Source organism: Typopeltis vanoorti, chromosome 1, assembly GCF_054136105.1.
Source record: "Typopeltis vanoorti isolate ZY-2024b chromosome 1, IOZ_Tvanoo_1.0, whole genome shotgun sequence".
NCBI lineage: Eukaryota > Metazoa > Arthropoda > Arachnida > Uropygi > Thelyphonidae > Typopeltis > Typopeltis vanoorti.
Window position 1 is genome coordinate 184,654,841 of NC_143549.1, and position 21,859 is coordinate 184,676,699.

Consider the following 21,859-nt stretch of genomic DNA (forward strand, 5'->3'; position numbering starts at 1 on the left):
GCATGCCTCAAGGATGCCTGCATTTACATTTACCTGAGTTTCCCCCCCCCCCACACACACACACCACAAAAAAAAAAGTTTCCCTTACTCTTTGCTCTGAACTCTCACCTGAACAGCACTTTCATTTATTCATTCAAATGCAAACTCCTCAGCCTTATGTAAATCCTTTCATCATCCACTAATTCACTCAACATATTCGCAGACTGCACCCTCACCTTCTGCATGATCTACCTGATTGTTAAGGTGATTGACTCATTTGTGATCTTGCCCTTTCTCTCAACTTGCCACTATCATATTGTAGTGTCAGACTCAGTTTTTATTCCCCCCCCCTCCAATATCTTCTTGCATATCACATTTCTCATATCAGTTGTCTTGGTAAAGTCAACAACTTTATATACAAATAGCCTAACGATGAAGATACATCTCATGCAAACTTTGCTTATGCTTGGATAAAAGATTGAAACAAAAAATAGTTTCTTGCCATTATGATTTGCTTTGCAACAACAAAAAAAAATTCCATACTCTTCAAGAGTATTTTAATAATATGATGATGCACCATTTTACTATATGTATATGGAAAATATGATTTCTGCATTGATTCGATCAAGTATTTTCTTGGGTGTATCTCCCTCTGAATGAGATCTCAACCTCAATTCAAAACAAGTTTGAGATAGGTAGATAACATAACAGTATACCTATCTGAAAGGAAGTATACTATACATTATGGGATTTGTGAAGACATGAAGTCAACAGCCTCTGTACACAGGTGGTAGCATGTAAATTAAAGATGCCAAGAAATTATATTCTTGGTTTCATTCTTTATTCAGGTGTAAGCAAATGAAATTTGTGCATGAAGTAACTTCACGACTGGGCTTCTTGTATATAGAGACTAATGACTTCACATCAGTTGCCTTAGTATCCCATAATGCAAGGCACATACCTTTAGACATGTATAATGCTATGCATTATGGAAGGGCTACTGCCCAGACCAGTTTCGACCTTTATTGAGATCCATCGATGAAGATACATCTCATGCAAACTTTGCTTATGCTTGGATAAAATCAGTGGAAACCAGACTTCTGCATTACTTCAACATTTATCTCTTCTGTGTCTGGCTCCCACTAATGAGACCTTAATAAAGGTCAAAACCGGTCTGGGTAGTGGCCCTTCCGCAATACATAACATTTACATATGTCTGTAAGGATATGTGCCTTGCATTATGGGATACTAAGGCAACTGATGTGAAATCATTAGTCTATATATATAAGTAGCTCAGTCATGAAGTTACCTCACAAGCGAACTTTGTCTGCTTACACTTGGATAAAGGATGAAGCCAAGAATATAATTTCTTGGCATCTTTAACTTATAGTATAACCGAGAAAAAAACTTTCAACAAGTGGTAGCCTAATCGTGAAAAAAAATGTAGTTTGCTCACCCTTAATATATGAAGATGCTTCATATGCAAACTTTGTCTACATATGAAGATAAAGGATTAAAACAAGAATATAGGTTTTTTTTTTGTCCAGCATAATTTACTTTGTAGGCAAATGAAATTGGTTCCATGACAAATGACATTGTCAGTTCCATTTCATGAAGTGCAATGCTGTGCATTTTGAACCAAGGACATTGCAAGTAGAGTATTATAATGTGATTTGCTACAAGTGATCAAAGAAGTTAACTCTGGGGTGATGGCAGAGAGAGAGAGAATTCGAGTTTATCGATCACATTGCCAAAGTGATTAAGTTATCACATTGGATAACTGCAATGTTAAAGTGAACACTAACTTCTTTATTCTTTATTCTAAGGTTTTGAGAAAACCTTATTGATCACATACTGTGCTGAGATATGATCACCTGGGTTCAGAGGAGATGGGGAGATACCTGAAAAGATCTAGAGGCTGGTAACCAAGATATCTAGCCCATGGAATTGTACATATGACAAAAGACTTAGGGAATGTGGTCCTCAGTTTGAGTAATAACTTTTACACTAATTTTTAAACAACAAAACAGTTAATCATACCTTTCCTTAATTAACTCATTCACTCTCAGGGCACTCACAACCAATTCTGGCATAAGGTTAGGTTGAAAAGGTTACATACTGTGTATCATATTGATACACAGTATGAAAAAAAAATCTAGTTTGCACACCCATACCAACTACATTCTTACATTCTTACCACAGATGACTCCTAGTTCTCTATTTGTCATATATTGAAAAATTTCCTTTGGTTCAATTTTGTAAAATCCCTTTAATATCTTATAAGTTTCTATTGATCACCCCCACACACATACACTTTCTGCCTGTTAACCAAATTTTGTAACCCACACACCTTCAACCTGTCATAAAGAGCATTTCACAGGTCTGTCACCTTGGTTACTCATCTGTGAATCCTCTCCACTGCTTCCTGATCCCCAAGAAACTCAGATGACTAAATCTTTTCATAGTAGTCAAGATGTGGCTGAATCATAGCCTTATAAAGAGGAATAATAACTTTCCTATCTTTTTATCATGTGTATCAACATCCAAGTAATTCTTTGATCTATTTTACCAACTTTTGCAATATGCCCTCTGAACTTCAACTCTGTCCACTGTTATCCCCAAGTCTCTAGAGACATCTATTTACTGCAATCCAGTACCATCAATATGATACACAGTATGTAACCTTTTCACATAAAGTGCATAACCTTATATTTTGCAACATTAAATTGGCAGTCGTTATCGTTTGCCTATAATGTTGATTTATTTCAATCATCCTACTGGATATCTACATTACCTTTATCAACTATTGCCCCCCCCCCCCAAGTTTTGCATCATCAGCAAACAGTTGAATACCTCCCACCTTTAAATCTTTACCTATATCATTGATATACAAATTAAAGAGTAATGGTTCTATTATAGAATCCTGAAGTACTCCACTAGTCACTCTTTCTCCTAGATTCCATTGCAAATATACCATTCTCTGGTATCTGTCTATCAGTCTCTCTTCCCCCATCCATGCGAATTCCCATTTGCTCCAACTTTTGTAATAATTTTCTCTGTGTGGTATTCTGGCAAATGCCTTTGCAAAGTCCAGCAGTATCATTGTTTAACCATTTCCTTTATCTAATTCCACTGTCATTTTATTATAAAATGTGAATAAGTTTCTAAGTTATTAATTACTAAATTACCTTTTACAAAGTCATGCTGCCCACTATAGAGTATCATATCCCTATCCACCCACTGTTGGATTTTATCTTGAACCAACTTTTCCAATACTTTAACAACCACTCCTGATGTATTAATTGGTCTGTAGTTTACTTCTGTCTTGGAGCTACCTTTCTGTAATGGAACTATCTTGCTCTCTTTTCACTTCCTTTCCATTCCCACACCATCTTCACTAAAAATTGTTCCTAAATAGGTGACCTGTTTTACTTGTTCTATAATTTCACCATTCAGAATACAGTTGATGTTTTCAATGTTTCTGCCAAATTTCAGTGTCTTTGTCTTTTTATTGCTGATTTTCATACCAAATTTATTACAACAGTTATTCAATTTAGTCATGGAATTTTTCAGACTCGTACTGGATTTATTCAGAAGTATATCATCATCTGTATAAAGTAAAGAGCTAAGATTAACATCACCAATTTTGTTATCAGATATAATACCACTTTCATTCATAATGTGATCCATATAGATAATGAATAACAGTGGAGATAATGTGCACCTTGTTGCATACCTGATTTAATATCAAACCATCTTCCTGTATTGCTTGATATGTCTCATTCACACTATATAACTGTGGTGTTTTTAAAGCGCTTTCCTCTTGGCACCTTGTCATATGTCTTTTCCATATCAACTAAACTTAATACAAATCCTTGTTATATTTCCAAGAATTTACAAGTATTTATCTTAAAGAAAAACTGATCCTGACAACTTATATTTGGGCTGAATCCAACTTGTTCTTCACCAAGTTTCCCTTCCACAATTTTCTTAGCTGTTTCTGAAGTATACTTGCATAAATCTTATCAGGAACACTTAGGAGAAAAATACCTCTGTAATTATTGCATTCAGTTTTATTTTCCTTTTTTATAAATGGGTGCTATGAGAGCTCTGCTTCAATCATCTGGAATTCCACCCTTTGACCAGGCCATCTGAATTGTGTAACGCAGAACTGTAAAACTTTTATACCTCCATATTTGAGCATTTCTGGCCAAATTTCATCTACTCCAGCTGCCTTTCCACATTTTAGGTTTTTATTACTTTTTCTACTTCAAGTATGGATATGTATTCTTGATTGCATTTCTGTTGATAGTTTTCTACCTCCATGTTGACAATGCATGTTTCATTTAGCCGTCTTTTAAAGTAATCACTCCAGACATCTAGAATGTCTGGAGTGATTACTTTGAATGTGTATCTTTAGTTTCCATGTCACTTTTATCATCTTTGATTCCTTTTACAGTACTTTTTCCTCCATTTCTAAGCTTTTTCAATAGCCTTGCCTCCAGAATATTTTGCAACCTTCCTGATATTTATATTTTACATTCTTACCAAAGGCTTCCCATGGCTTTTGTTTAACTAGTTTTACACAGTGTTTTCATTTCTTACATTTTTCTCTGTATTCCCTAAATGCACAAGCTGATTTACTTGCCAGGAACTTTTGATATGCTTTTTTCTTTTCCTTGACTGCCTTTTTAACTTCTTGATTCCACCATGAAGTTCAAATTTTTCTATCCTTACAGACAACCTCACCACATGCCTCTCTGGCTGAATCAATGTTTTCTTCAATGTTTCCCATTGAATCTCCAAGGTTTGGTTCTTGTTTTCAACCTCTTCTTTAATGATACTCGTGTATCTGAGTCTACACTTCACCTGTGAAAGTTACTTAACTTTGATTCATTTTAAAAATTTCTTACACATGAGTTTTCTCAATACGAAATTCAATTTTATCCTGCTCAAAACTAAATAGTAATCACTTCTTATTTCAAATTCTTTCTATGCTCTTGTATCCTCTACCAGAGGGAAAACATCACCATCAACTATAACATAGTCAGAGGGACTTTATTTCTTTCATCTTTTCATCATGTAAATTTGTACACATTTTTATGTTGGAACATGCTGTTAGTAATAACTAGTTCATGTCCTGAACAGAAATTCATCAGACACTTACCATTATTATTAGTTTTGCTTTTTTTTTTTTTTTTCCAAATTTTCTCAAAAAAATTTCCTGAAGTATTTTTAGGACTGAGGCAACTCGTATAAGGAAGATAAGACTGTGCTAAGACTTCGCATCACTTGCCTTAGTATCCCATAATGCAAAGCACATCTCCTTGTGGACATGTATAATGCTATGCATTATGGGAATAGGTCACTTCCCAGACCGGTTTTGACCTTTATTGAAGTCTCTTCAGTGATACTAAGGTAGAAGTAATGCAGAAGTCATTATTAGTATCACCTCTGGGTCTGGCTCCCACTGAAGAGACCTCAATAAAGGTCGAAACCGGTCTGGGTAGTGACCCCTTCCCATAATGCATAGCATTATACATGTCTGCAAGGCGATGTGCTTTGCATTATGGGATACTAAGACAAGTGATGTGAAGTCTTAGCTTCCTTATACGAGTTGCCCCAGTCCTGAAAATAACTTTGTTTGTGTACACTTGGATAAAGGATTAAACTAAGTATATAATTTCTTGGTATCTTTAATTTATAAATAGCATAATTGTCGCAAAATGTTCTGAAGTTTAGTGAAAAAACTAAAAAATAATTGAAAGAGTACTATATCCATTGGAGGTGATAAAGATGTCATTGAAGCTGAAGATATTTTGGATTTCAGGAGTAATTGCTTAGAAAGATTAAATCAGAGTAAATAGTGGCAAAAAGTATGCAAGAGAAATGCATTCAGGAGTACATATCAATAGTTAAGGTAGATAGGAAAATACATTGGATACATGAAATGTGGAAATAATGTTGGAGGTTTAATGGATTTTTTACAACACTAAGAAAGGATTAAAAAGAATTTAATACTTCCTATATTTCGTCCTAGTCACTAGGACATCTACAGGGATTACAAAAATAACTAATGTAACATAACACAAATATCATACAATACTAAGCCCAACCATGTGGGTGACACTAAAGTCCTATCTAGGTGGAGCGCCCTCTAAGGGTGTTTGTAGGTGGCCTGGAATATAAAGTAGGATCTCTGGTGATAAGTGTTTCCCAAATTTTTGGAAGCTTAATGCAACCGTATTTATTAAGATTTGGTTGATTTCTAAGAGCTGCTGCTGCTTCTAAGAATAGTCTCTCTTTCTTGAATTTGCTGTGATGGAGCATGGTGGTTTTCTTCCATGATACTCTGTGGGTGGTGTCCAAGACATGGTCAGCCAAGCCTGAATGACCATAGTTGTGTTTACAGATGTAAGACTTGTGTTCCTCTAGGCAGATGGATGCTGATCTGCCTGTCTGTCCAAAGTATGCCAGCTTACAGGAACAGGGTACTTTGTAAACTCCAGGCAGAGAGAGAGAGGGGGCTGATCTTTTGTAGAACGGATAAGGGTAGTAAGTTTGCGGTGGGGTTTATATGCTGTGTGTAGGTTGTACTTTTTTAGAATCTTGGCTATTTTTTCAGATAGGTAAGCTTTGATATCTCTTCTTTGTTTATTAATATTCCCTTAACTGACACCTTATCTCTCTTACAAAAAGTTTTCCCTTCTGACATCTTAGATCTCTTTTCCTTTGCCATTAACTCTGGGGGTATTTTTCTTGGAAGAACAAAATCTACAAGCAGATAGAGGGAACTGCCATGGGTTCCTCCCCCCTTGCTAATTTCTATATGGAAGATTTTGAAAAACGAGCCATAGACTCAGCCCCACTCATACCTTCTATCTGGCTAAGATATGTAGATGATGTGTTCTCTATTTGGCCTCATGGCCCAGACACATTAGACTCCTTCCTCAGTCATCTCAATAGCCTACATCCAAGAATCCAGTTTACTATGGAAAAGAACAATTGTTTACCCTTCCTAGACACCTTAGTCACACGCCTGCCTAATGATATACTTGCTTTCACTGTATACAGAAAACCTACACACACAGGCAGATACATTCACAAACTCTCACACCACCACCCCTCTCAACAATATGGCAATATGGCACCATACTCTACATCTGTGGCACATCCGAAAAAATAGCCAAGATTCTAAAAAAGTACAACCTACATACAGCATATAAACCCCACCGCAAACTTACTACCCTTATCCGTTCTACAAAAGATCAGCCCCCTCTCTCTCTCTGCCTGGAGTTTACAAAGTACCCTGTTCCTGTAAGCTGGCATACTTTGGACAGACAGGCAGATCAGCATCCATCTGCCTAGAGGAACACAAGTCTTACATCTGTAAACACAACTATGGTCATTCAGGCTTGGCTGACCATGTCTTGGACACCACCCACAGAGTATCATGGAAGAAAACCACCATGCTCCATCACAGCAAATTCAAGAAAGAGAGACTATTCTTAGAAGCAGCAGCAGCTCTTAGAAATCAACCAAATCTTAATAAATACGGTTGCATTAAGCTTCCGAAAATTTGGGAAACACTTATCACCAGAGATCCTACTTTATATTCCAGGCCACCTACAAACACCCTTAGAGGGCGCTCCACCTAGATAGGACTTTAGTGTCACCCATGTGGTTGGGCTTAGTATTGTATGATATTTGTGTTATGTTACATTAGTTACTTTTGTAATCCCCGTAGATGTCCTAGTGACTAGGACGAAATATAGGAAGTATTAAATCCTTTTTAATCCTTTCTTAGTGTTGTAAAAAATCCATTAAACCTCCAACATTATGTCTTCACAGCACTTAAGCCTCTATACACGAAATGTAGAAAGGCAGTAGATGATATTCTACTAAAAACCTTGAATATGGCACTGCATAGTTCAGAACATCAAATTCCAGATGGAGTAGAGCTGTCATAGTGTCCATGTGTAAAGAAAGGATAAAAAAAAATGTCAGAATTAGTGTCATGGAATTATAAGCTACAAGGATAGAATTTCAAGAGGATCAACTATCACTCATGCCTCCTGCTTTGAGTAGCATCATAAAGCAGGAGCTGGGGGAAAAAAGCACGAAATTGTCATGGAAGGAATATAAAGATAAAGTGATCAAAAATTCACAAGATACAAAGTGTAAGCAAGGTGATTAGCATGATAATCAGGGCTAAATCAAATTGAGAGGAAAGTAGCTAAGCTGCAAATGGAGATCCTGAAGAGTTTTTTCTCTGAGTAATAAGAGAAGAATGATTATTGGGAAGATAACTTTAATTAGTGCTGATGGTATGGAAATGACAGAAGTTGAAGAAATAGTAGAGATACTTAAGTGATCACACAAATAAGGATGTATGTAGTGGGGATATGATAGACTGATATGAGAATTGAACTAAATGATCTGAGGTGCTCAAAACATTGAATTGTTGTGAATACAGTAATATCTCAGTATTGTGAATTGTCAGCATTTGCAAGATAGTTGGCACTTCTTAGTAAGCTGTTTATATATCTTCTCAGCTCTGGCAAGGTTCTGAAAGTGGAAAGAGGGCAAGACAGTTCCATTACATAAAAGTGGCTTCAAGTCAGAAATTTCAAATTGTAGACTGAATAGTATCTAAGGAGTGATGGTTATGATATTGAAAAAACTTGTTAAATGTAGAATTCATAAATGGATGCATAGGAATATGATACTCTATGGTTGAGTAGCAGGGCTTTGTGAAAGGTGGGTCTTCTAATTCATTTACTCATATTTTATAATAGGATTGCAGCTGAGTTGGATAAGGATAAATCCATTCCACTAGATATTGCAAAGGCATTTGATAGAATATGCATGGAAATGTGGCATTCTTTCAAATGCAGTGACCAAGAATGAGGATGACTAATGGAATACAGGGCTCTGTACTAGAGTAACTACTGTTTAATTTGTATTAATGATATAGGGAATGATTTGAAAGTGTGATATTCAGTTGTTTGCTGATGATGCAAAACTGATGAAGGCAACAGTTAATACAGGTGATTCAGAGATCCTGCAGGATGATTTAAATAAATTTGGCAGCAGGGATAAAGGATAATAGTTGTCCATTTAATATGGAAAAATGTAAGGTTATTTGTTTTGGAATGAACAATTACATACTGTATATTACATTGAGTACTGGATTGCAGGAAATTGAAGCTAGAGATTTGGGAGTGATGGTGGATGGAGTTGAAGTTCATAGGGCATATTGCAAAAAATTGGAAAAATAGCTCAGAGAATTATTTGGATGTGGAAGAATACATAAGTGGAGATACAAAGTTTATTATTGCTCTTCATAAGACTAGATATGGCTGCATCTTGACTAATGTGCACAGATTTGGTCACCTGGACTTGAGAGATCAGTAGGTGGTGGAGAGGATCCAGAGACGAGTGATCAAGATAGAAACAGGTAGTTGACAGGCAGAAAAAGAGGAAGGGAATGTGATTTGAAACTATGAATTTATAGAATCACTGTAGTGATTCTATAAGATTCATGCAAAAGAAATTTTTCAGTACATGCAAGTGTGAAAACTAAACTTTTTGCTTGAAGATTAGTGAATGACGAATGGATTGCTAGAGGTAGTTGTGAGATCTCTGATAGTGAAGGAGAGGAGGTATGATAGGTATTGTGTGAGTAATGGTTAGTGTGGGCCTCTTGCAATGAGTCTTCCAGCTCAGTGGAGATGCTTATAATAATAATAATAAGAGGAATTCCCCTACTGAGTATCCTAGGTCAGATTTACACAAGCATACTTGAGAAGAAGCTAAAAAGCAAAATGTCAGAAAATCTTATATAAAAACGAGCAGTTTTTGGCCAGTCAGTTTTTCCTCTGAGACAAATGGTTGAAAAGCCACAGGAATATAACAAGGATATATATATTTGTTTTGTAGATCTGTGAAAGATGTGGCAAGGTGCCAAGAAAAAACTGTTCATAACAGTACAATTGTATTCTGTCAGTGGAACATTTCACAAAGTAATGCATAGCCTATACTCAACCTTAATCAACTGAAGGAAGTCTTCCTTCCTAAGAAGATGTGAAAGGTGTAACATATGGATGCATGCTATCTCTCCTTTTATTCATAATCTATGTGGATCATATCATAAAGAAAAGAATCATTTGACCATGTCAGAATTGGAAGTATTTACTTTATGCAGATTATGTTATTATAAATAAATTCAGGACTATTTAACCAAGTTGAATAGCTGTGCTATAATAAAATTGCTATGCAAATTCACTTTGAAAATACTTTTCACTATAAATAGTATGAAAATAGGGATACATGAAAAACATTAACTGCATATTTAATAGTGAACCTATAGAACATGTAAAATGTTGCAACAATATAGTCACAATTTTTAGTGAAGATGGTAAATAAACAAAATTGGTATGGTGTAGATTTAATTGATTAAATTATATAGAACAAAACATTGAAATTAGGCAGAACAGTAAACTAACAACATACAAGACACTGTTTCATTTTAATTTATGGATTTGAGATATGGATTAGAAAAAAGAACAGTTGATCAAAGACTGGTGACCAGAGATATAAGAGACCTGGAAAAAAAAATAGGAAATGAATAGAGGTCATAAAAAGCAGAATCACAATTAAAAATGAAAATATTATTGATAGTGGATAATAGTGGAATTAATACGTGTAGAAAGTGTAAAGAGAATGAGGACTTCAAGCGTGTTTTGTGTGTCGAGAGTGATATCGTTAACGATAGTCAGAATGTAGAAAATGGCGGTGTGCTAGAGAATTGCGTGGTAGTGCCAGATAGGTGTGAGAGCATCGCTGAAAGTGTAAATGAAGGTAGAAACACAGAAAGAATGGATGATTTGATCGATAATGAAAATGGTGAGATAAATGCGAGTAGCGAAATTGCCCGTTTGAATGGTGCGATACACAGAGCTAAAAGACAACTGGAGCGTATGGAAAAATGTGTGTTGAATGTACCGACAAATAACCGGCGGAAATCTGTCACGGCAAACAATAGAATGTTCGTAAACATCAATAAAATGAAGGAGCGAGTGCTGTACGGGGATTCGCTATTAAGAGGCGTAATAATTGAGAGTTTAATGAAGTCGTACCAGCCGGGTGCGAACATAAAGGACGTCAGCAAATCTATTCGACTGCAAAAACAGAGGGTGAAAGAGATGATAATCGTGGCAGGAATGAATGATTTAAAAGAGGACAAAATGGAAATGATAGAGGATGTGAGGGAGTTGTTTGAGGTAGCAAAAGAGAAGAGTGAGAGAGTTAGGATGGTGAGTATCTTACCGCGGTATGACAGCGAAGTGTTTAGAAGAAGGGCCATAATTGCAAATGACTTTATGCGTGGGTTATGCATGGAGAGTGGTGTGGAATTTGTGGATGTGTGGAATGAGTTCGATGGGCGAAAGGACTTACATAAGATGGATGGGTTACATTTGAATGGAGTTGGTGTACGGAGATTTGAAAGAGTGTTGATGAATGATGTGGAAGTGGATGTACAGACTCAGGGAAACTAGATTTATTAAGAGGGGGGAGTAGATATGCAGACTTTAGGGGGGCAGTTAAGTGTATGAATGAGTATATTATGCCCGAGCGAGTACGACGGACAACAAATCAGAATGGGATGGTTAGTATAAGGCATCAAAGTAGGGATGGGACAAATGGGCTTCTGCGATTCATGTACACTAATGCCAGGAGTATTAGGAACAAGAAGGAAGAGTTTTTGGCTATGGTTGGCACTTCCAGGCCACAGGTTGTCGGTATTATTGAAACATGGCTGACAGAAGATGATAAAGCTAGTTGGATTGAATGCGACGGGTATAGCGTGTTCAGGAGTGACAGGATGAATAAAAAGGGGGGAGGAGTGTTATTGATGATAGCTGATGAGCTTCAGCCAAGGAGTATAGAACTTGAACTGCAGGATGGGGAAAAAAGCACATTTGAGGCTGTTTGGTGTGAGATAGAATCTAGTAGAACAAAATATACAATTGGGTGCTGCTATAGACTGGGTGATGGAGTGGATGGTGGGGATAGTATGCATAAGCAAATAGAAGAAATGAGTGGAAGGAGGGTAATTATTATGGGTGATTTCAATTATGGTAACATTGACTGGAAAGAGGAGAGGGCACATGGGAGGAAGGAATTGGATTTCATGCTGTTATTAAGGGACAACTATCTACGGCAACATGTATTGGAAAATACCAGGGGGCAGAGAGTGCTGGACCTAGTAATTGCAACTGAGAATGTAGCTGTAACGAACATGACCATGTTGCCACCAATTGGTGAGAGTGACCATAAGGTCATGACTTGGGAGGTGGCTAAAGGAGTCGAATTTACAATTAAGACAGGGTACATGTGAAATTACCAGGCTGGTAAGTATGACAAGCTTAGATGTGTGCTTGGCTCAATGCCATGGCATGTAAAACTGCAAGGGCTGGATGTTGATAGTGCATGGGAGGTGGTTAAGAACTGTTTGCAGGAGGCAATGGTTGACTGTATACCAAGAGTCCGAATAATAAATCAAGTAGGGGTTAAATGGATGAATAACACTATTAAGCTTGAGCTGCAAAAAAAGAAACAATTGTGGAGGGAATTTAAGGAGAAGGGTGACCATCAGGCGCAGGAACAGAATAAAGCTCAGGCCAGGATGGTAACAAGGGTGGTAAGAAAAGCAAAAGCAGATTACGAAAGGAAATTGGCCACGCAAGCTAAAGAGAATCCCAAACAGTTTTTTCAATATGTTGCAAGTAAAAGGAAAAATGCTCATGGTAGAATGATCTTAAAAAATGCTGAGGGTAGGGAGGTAACCGAATCAGTTGATATTGTGGAATTACTGAGCGAGCACTTTGCAAGAGTATATCATCCAGGTGGTGACTTTGCAGGAATGGAAGAACCAACAGCTTATACTGGAATTGTGATGAATGAAGTAGAGGTAGCTAGTCTATTACAGAACCTCAATGTCAATACATCTGTGGGATTGGATGGTATACTAGCTCGTGTCGTACGTGAAACGGCCAAAGAATTGTCAGTGCCCTTGACCATTTTGTTTAATTTGAGCCTCAGGACTGGGTCAGTCCCAAGGTGGTGGAAAGGGGAAAATAGTTCCACTGCACAAAGGTGGTTCCAAGGCTGCTGTTGAAAATTACCGGCCAATCAGCATAACAGGAATCATTATCAAGGTCTTAGAGAAAATAGTCGAGGAAAATACAAGATTGGATAGAAGAAAATGGGATACTGTATCGGGGACAGCATGGTTTTGTGAAGGGTAGGTCATGCCTCAGTAACTTGCTCACGTATTATAACACAGTGATGGCTGAACTGGATAAGGGTAATGGGTTTACAGTGATTCTACTGGACCTTGCTAAGGCCTTTGACAGGATACCACATGGAATTCTAATCAGTAAATTGCAGCATATGGGAATGGACATAGGGTTGGTGAGATGGATAGGAGGGTGGTTGACGGAGAAATATCAGAGAGTGGTTTATTCAGGAGTAGAGTCCACAAGACGGCCTGTGACTAGTGGTGTGCCACAAGGATCTGTTCTTGGACCACTGCTGTTTAATTTGTTCATAAATGATATAGGAAAGGATCTGAGAGGAACAGTTCATTTGTTTGCGGATGATGCGAAGTTGGGTAGGGCAATAGTGAATGCAGATGACGTCAAAATTTTGCAGGATGATTTGGATAGATTGGAGGTCTGGGCTAAGGAGAATGGATGTCAATTTAATGTGGCAAAATGTAAGGTTATGCATTTTGGGGTGAAAAGATTGGAGGCAGTTTACTGCATTGGTGGAACCGTGCTCCAGGAAATTGATGAGGCATGAGATTTAGGAGTGTTGGTGGATAAGGAATTGAAATTTAGGGGACACATTGCAAAAGTGGCCAAATCAGCTCATCAAATCACTTGGTTGCTGAAGAATACGTTGACAAGCAGGTTATTGTTCCTCTGTATCGAGCCTTGATAAGACCCCATCTCGACTACTGTGCTCAGATTTGGTCACCTAGGTTTCTTCTTGATGGGGAGGAGGTGGAGAGGATCCAGAGGCGAGTGACCAAGATGATAGCAGGTCTGTGGAATGAACAGGTTGAGGATTTGTGGGTTGCAAAAATTGGTTGATAGGCGGAGGAGGGGAGATATGATTGAGACATTCAAATTACTGAAGGGTTTCTATAAAATTAATTCAGAAGATATTTTTGAGAACAGGACTGGTTGTGGGAGGACTAGGGAACATCCATGGAAACTGGGCAAAAGTGTGGTTAGTAAAGGTGTTAGAGCTGGGTTCTTTACTTTTAGAGTAGTGAATGAGTGGAATGCGCTCCCTGAGTTTGTGGTGGATGCTGTGACAGTGAATGAGTTTAAGGCGAGGTATGATAGATACTGTATGAATGTCGAATAGTTGTGATGAATATGATTTGGGGCCTCCCTCAATGAGTCTAATGACTCCCTGGAGTTGCCCGTAGTAATAGTAATAATAATATTAGATTGAACTTGATGTGGTTAGCGTTCATGGATGTAATCTGAGTCAGTACAATCACTTAAACAGAATGTGAGATAGAAAAGTTAGCAAAACATGGGTTTGATTGCCAGAATGATTGGAATAAGACCCAGAGGATGATCAAGATTCAGGTGATGCATTAATGCAGTTTGTAGTTTTCTAGAAGACAGAAAAATGTCAGATCTGACAGTTTTGAAGTCATGACAAATAGATTATTTGGAGATAAATTTTGATAAGAAGCTAGTAATAATGTAAAGTAAATCATGTAATAGTATCCTGTAAACCCCTTGAGGTTACATAGCACGATGTCAGTGATGACTAGAATAGTTTATTGCAGCTGAAAACATACTTTCTTGTTGGCAGTAAAAATTTCAAATAGTGCTATTCATTTTCACATACATGGTTGAACTGCAAATCTGTTTGAACTAAATGAAAAAATGCATAAAAAATTTCTCAAATTTCTTAACTCTGATAATGTGCAGCTAATAATAAACTCTTCAGTGCACATTCCTTAATTTTCTCCCTAGGGTCTTCTAGATATGAATTTCAGCTTACTTCATATCCAACACCATCAGCAATCTAAGCAACTCTCCTGATGGTCATTCATTCTTGCGAAGGCAAGAATCATCATCTGGAATATTCCCTTTAAGCCAGGGAAGCAAATGCACAAATCAGGATGCCTTGTAGGCAACCCTGGACTGGGTGTGTGTGGGGGGGGGGGGATTCTTGCAATAAAACAACAACAAAAAAAGTGCATAGCTTACTTTACATTTATAAGAGTCCAAAAAATTGAGAAGTTACACCTTTTTATTCAGCTGAATTAAAATTTCTTAGCTATGAATAATAACAAATAAGAGCAGTAGGATGTTTTTTTAAGTTCCTTAATGTCATCACGACTGTTTTGCACCAATCTTTTTTTACTATAGCTTTAACATCTTCATGTGGTTACTTTTAAAAATCGCTCACTTCTGATCTGCTGTTGCATTAATACTATGATAACAAACACTTTTTTCATACATTGTCTTTGACAATGAGAAGGAAAGATTGAGCAACTGTATACCATCAGCTGATCAGAGTGGGAACTGCTTGCTTGAAGATGGTCTACAACTAGTCTCCAGTTAGTTTCCTTTTTCTCTATAACACTAATATCTATTCATTTTGTTATACCATTTATAATTTTTTTGAAGAATATTGTACATCAGATACTTCCAACATAATACCTTTTTAATGGCACTCGAAACACAGTTTAATAGTTTTCAAGATAACGTTTGTTTGTTATTGTGCCTGTCTGTTCATTCCCTATCTTTGAAATATTTCACCATGAAGTTATATTTGAACTAAATACCAAATTTAATATTTGAGTGTCAAATTTAACCATATTAACCATAATAACTATATAGGAATTTATTCCTATATAGTTATTGTGCAACATTGAACCAAATGTAATAGCTAGACCACCTAAATAAAAACCTTAATTATGCTATTTTACTACATAGTATTAATGAAAAATAGCAACAAAAGCAATGAATGTGCTTAAAATTTTATCTAAATAGTAAAAAAGATTGACTAGAACAGAATCTGAATCTTGTTTCTAAAACCCATAGCAGTAGATTCAAATGGAATAAAAAGAGGACTTAAGTCCTCTTTATTTTGTTTAGCTAAAAATGACATGAAATATCCACATCACAAGCTGCACAGTATGATGACTACAGTACTACAACAAAGCAGTCTAATTAAACTAACAAGCAATAATTACCATTACCTTTGGAAATATCTCTGATATAACTGATTACAAATAGAACATCAAATTTCTTATTAGATTTACTAAAGTATTTTACAATGTTGTTTTTATTTGGCATTGTAAAATGGAATCTTTAGCTTTGAACTGCTTTCATTTGCTTTATTCTGGAATCTGCTCAACTGAAAATCATTCAAAAAAAAAAAAAAAAAAATTTGATTTTACAAATAGCAAAGAATAAATTCAGCTGCTAAACAATTGTTAGAATTGAAATTGCAAACTAGAATCGTACAATCATGAATGGAAATGTTATCTTAAGTAATTTTATTTTTACAAATTAGTTTGTTCCTGAAGATATGTTTGTCACCCTTATGATATAAGCTGAACAGCTTTGGTTTGATTTGTATCTTTGGTATAACAAAATCATACATTAGAGCATATTTAATTTAAAATATCTAAAAAAAAAAGCAAGTTATTTTTTAATGAGGCTCACAAATGTTAAATTATGTCTTCTGATTGCACATTATATTAAGAATATAAATTAAGTTGTTGCAACTTACTTTTTTTTTCTTAGAATTTAAAGAAGCCAGAGAATGGGTTGTATCTAAACTAGACTTCAGGATAAATAAGGATGTAAACTTATTTGAAACAACAATTAGAATATTAGGAGGTCTTCTGAGTGTCTTTCATCTTAGTGGAGATCGTGTATTTCTGGAAAAGGCTGTAGGTTGATATAAGATTACTTGTACAAAAGCAAATTTAAAGATTTGAAAGATATATGAAGTTGATCGCAAGTGATAAAATTTATTTTCACCTAAACTGTATAGGCATTTCTAAAACAAATCATCCTTATGTTCAATTTTAGATTAAGTTATTGGATTGTCTGAATCATATATCTGTATATACCAAATATAATAGCTAATTCTATATTATTTTTTCTATTAACTATTAAAACTTGCATTGCCTTATCCCAATTCATTATAGTATGATAAATTTGACATATAGTAAACATAATACAGTAAAAACAGATAAATCTCCATCCCATGCTACAGATAATGTTGGTAAATAAGAAAACTGATGAAAAGTGTTTACATAATACAACATCAGTGATGTGTTACAAAGTTGTTGAAAGTAGAGTACGTATATTGAAAATTGCAAGGAATGCTGATGCATTTATTTTTTAACTAGCATACCCATCACAACAGCTATATCAGGAAGCTGGCTGTTATTATGTTAACAGATATAAGAGGAGGCCACCTAATGGTAGATTCTTCCTCAATCGTCCTTCATTTTACTTGTTATATGCTAAAAGAACTCTTTGGGGTTAAACCTTTCTTACCATACTGGTCACCCTTCGGGCCTGTGCTTTGTACTGCTCATGTGCTTGCTCCTTCCGCAATTTTTTTTATTTCCTACATTAATGATATTATTCATTTAACTCCTGTGCGATCAACATCTGACCCCTTCAGTTTCTCTACCATGGCATTGCTCCAAGCAATCTTCCTGAGTTTGCTATTCTTACCAGCCCTGTAATTCCACACATACTTCCTCTTAACTGAAAATTCCACACATTTATCTACCTCCCAAGTCAATACCACATGATTATTCTTCCCTAGTTGGTAGCAATGCTGTCATCATCTTGGTTACAGACAAATCCTGTGATGAAATTACTAAATCTTTGTCCCTGGTTCCATCAGTAACTGCATGAATTCCATTACTTTTCTCCCATTTGCCTTTTCCTCCTATCAGTGTATGCTTCCATAGTTGAATTACTCCCCCCCCCCCCAATAATTACTTGACCTCCACTTATCGAACTTATTTGCTGATGCATACTATTCACATCATCCATCACATCCATTGATCTATAGCAGAAACCAACTATATTTTGTTCTGTTGTCTATCTCACACCAGATTGTCTTGAATGCACTATTTTTACTGACCTCCAGCTAACTCCTTCTCTCTTTGATTGCAGTTTGTCATCTATCATTAACAATCAACAATACCTCATTATTTTCTCCCTATTCTCCTTGAAAAATACTATACCCTTCATATTCTATCCCACTAAATATTATTTTCTATCAGCCATGTTTCACTAATGCCAATAACCTGTGACCAGGAGGAACTAACCCCAATGCCCAAACTCCTTCCCTTTGTTCCAAATGCTTTTGGCATTAGTGTGCATAAAGTGCACTAGCTGCCTTGGCCCACCATTATCCTTACACTTTATACTGTCCCATTCTGGTTTGTTACCAGCATTACTGACTTTAGGCATTGTTTGTACATTCTCACTTGCCTCATTGGTATCTGTGAACTTACACCACAGTTCCCCACCCCAATAGTTCTAGTTTCTTTGATTTTGCACCTCCAATCTCACCTCATTCAGCAATATTTTTTCCAGACACCAAACACCAGTCCTTTTTGTCTGTCAAACTCACTCCACACATCCACAAACTCCACATCATTCCTCATACATAACCAACACTTTGACTCATTCACTGTCATGGCCCTCTTTTCAACTCAACTATATCATACTGTGGTAACAGACTCTCTGTCTTAACTCCTTCACTCTTCTCTTTAGCTACTTTCGGTAATTCTGCCTTGTCCTCCCTCATACCATGCCATACTTGTTTCTTTTCAAATAATTTGTTCCTGTCAAAACAGCCAAACTCTTTCACCTTGTCCTTTTGCATTTTGGTAGCCTTACTAACAGCTTTAATCTTTGCACTTGAGGAGCATGATTTCTTCACTCTCTTGTCAAGCACACCACTTATAATGGAGTCACCATACAAGACTTTTCTTTTTTTCCTTTCTAATTTTAGTATAAATAAAGTGAAATCTTGTACTAACACAAATAATAGCACTTACAGAACAAGTCCAAGATGCAAAATCATTTAGTTATGTAACTAAATCTACATTTAAACCTAAGTTCTCTAAAAGAAGAGTACATACGGCATAAAGGGCAGGCCAGAAGGGTAACAAGTGTGGTAAAAACAGCAAAAGCCGATTATGAAAGGAAACTAGCTATGCAAGCAAAAGAGAATCCCAAACAGTTCTTTCAATATGCTGCAAGCAACAAAAAAACTGTACATGGCAAAATGATTTTAAGGAATGACGAGGGTAAGGAGGTCACTGAACTAGTCGATATAGTGGAGTTACTGAGCGTGCACTTTGCAAAAGTATATCATCCAGGTGGTGACATTGAAAAAATGAAGGAACCATTAGTTTATACGGGACTTGTGATGAATTAAGTGGAGGTGAATAGTTTATTACAGAACCTTAATGTGAATACATCTGTGGGATTGGATGGTATACCGGCACGGGTCTTGCGTGAAGCGGCTAAGGAATTATCAGTGCCCTTGACCATGTTGTTTAATCTGAGTCTTGGGTCTGGTTTAGTCCCAAAGGCGTGGAAAGAGGGGAAAATAGTTTCACTGCATAAAGGAGGATCCAAGACTATGGTGGCAAATTACCGACCAATCAGCATATCAGGAGTCGTTGTCAAGGTCTTGGAGAAAGTAGTCAAGGAAAAAATACAGGAATGGATTGATGAAAGTGAGATACTGTACACATGCTGTGAAGTACAGTGAGATACTGTACTTCACAGCATGGCTTTGTGAAGGGTAGATCATGCCTCAGTAACTTGCTCAAGTTTTATAACAAGGTGATGGCTGAACTGAATAAGGGTAATGGGTTTACAGTGTTACTGCTGGACCTGGCTAAGGCATTTGACAGGATACCACATGGAATTCTAATCCGTAAACTGCAACATATGGGAATGAATATAGGGTTGGTGAGATGGATAGGTGGGTGGTTGATGGAGAGATATCAAAGAGTAGTTTATTCAGGAGTAGAGGCCAAAAGACGGCCTGTGACTAGTGGTGTGCCGCAGGGTTCTGTTCTTGGACCACTGCTGTTTAATCTGTTCATTAACGATATAGGAAAGGATCTAAGTGGAACAGTTCATTTGTTCGCTGATGATGCAAAGTTGGGTAGGACGATAGCGAATGCAGAAGATGTCAAAGTCTTGCAGGATGACTTAGATAGATTGGAGTTCTGGGCTAAGGAGAATGGATGTCAATTTAATGTGACAAAATGTAAGGTTATGCATTTTGGGGTGAAAAGATTGGCAGCAGTATACCACATTGGTGGAACTGTACTCCAAGAGATTGATGAGGCCAGGGACTTGGGAGTGTTGGTGGATAGGGAGATGAAGTTTAGGGGGCACATTGCAAAAGTAGCTAAATCAGCTCATCAACTCACTTGGTTGTTGAAAAATACCTTGACGAGCAGAGACAAGCAAGTTATTGTACCTCTGTACCAAGCCCTGATAAGACTTCATCTCGACTACTGTGCCCAGATTTGGTCACCTCGGTTCCTTCTTGATGGGGAGGAGGTGGAGAGGATTCAGAGGTGAGTGACTAAAATGATAGCAGGTCTATGGAATGAACCATATAAGAACAGGTTGAATATTTGTGGGTTGCAGAAACTAGTTGATAGGTGGAAAAAGGGAGATATGATTGAGACATTCAAATTGCTAAAAGGATTCTATAGAATTAATTCAGAGGATGTTTTTGAGATCAGGACTGGTGGTGGGAGAACTAGGGGACACCTATGGAAGCTGGGCAAGAGTGTGGTTAGCAGGGGTATTAGAGCTGGGTTCTTTACTTTTAGAGTGGTAAATGAGTGGAATAAGCTGCCAGAGTCTGTTGTGGGTGCTATGACAGTGAGCGAGTTCAAGGCAAGGTATGATAGATACTGTGAGAATTTCGAATAGTTGTGTGGACATGATGTTTAGGGCCTCCTTCGATGAGTCTAAGGACTCCCTGGAGTAGCCCGAAATAATAATAATATTGATCTTAAGCACAGTTAAATTGTAGTTAACTAATGGAAGAATATTATAGCTATGGAAACCTGGATTTTGAAAACATTAGAAAAACCATATCATTTTTTAACTCTGTCATTTTTCATACATACTTGTTTTTAAGTGTTTTTTTAAGTTTTTTTTTTTTAAAGTCATAGAAAGTAACTTTCGTTCTTTGCTCACATCCTTGATAGAAATTCATATCCCTCTGATATATCAGATGGTCTTTAAGAAAATATTCAATCACAAGGAGTTACAGATGTATTAAATATAATCTACAAAGTCATAATTTGAGACTACACTCATGAGAAGTGTAATATTATGTTATATGCATTGAATTCTTAGTTTTTCTTAACAAAATTTTTTTTAAGAAATTATAGGCCATTGTAAAAATTTCTAAATCTTGTTCTGAATTTAAATCTTGTTCATATTTAAAGCTTAGTTGGCTGAGTGGATAGATACTTCCAATCTCCATCCAGTAGACCCACTGCTGGCATATGTGTTTGAATGTCGTTAGATGATAGACGAATTGCAACACCTGGTGTGAGATCACTATCCCTTATTGCAGTCTCGATATGACTGTAAACGTATGTGTTTGTTCTGTAGAGCAGGACTTCTGAATTATATATAGCTTAGCCTACCCATATTAATGTGTGATAAACATATGTTCTTTCATGGGAGGGATTCTCATTAAAAAAAAATATATATATATATATATATAAAAGCTAAAGTATATTATG

General features: G+C 36.6%; 1 protein-coding gene across 1 annotated transcript in view; it reads left to right on the top strand.

Moving 5' to 3' along the window:
• The window catches only part of alpha-Man-Ib (alpha-Mannosidase class I b), a 268,163-nt gene that overhangs the window by 77,925 nt on the left and 168,379 nt on the right, over positions 1-21,859 (top strand). Inside the window, exon 5 of the mRNA XM_090400333.1 lies at positions 16,833-16,981. Coding sequence (XP_090256459.1) covers positions 16,833-16,981 — 149 coding nt within the window. The remainder of the gene's footprint in view (positions 1-16,832; positions 16,982-21,859) is intronic.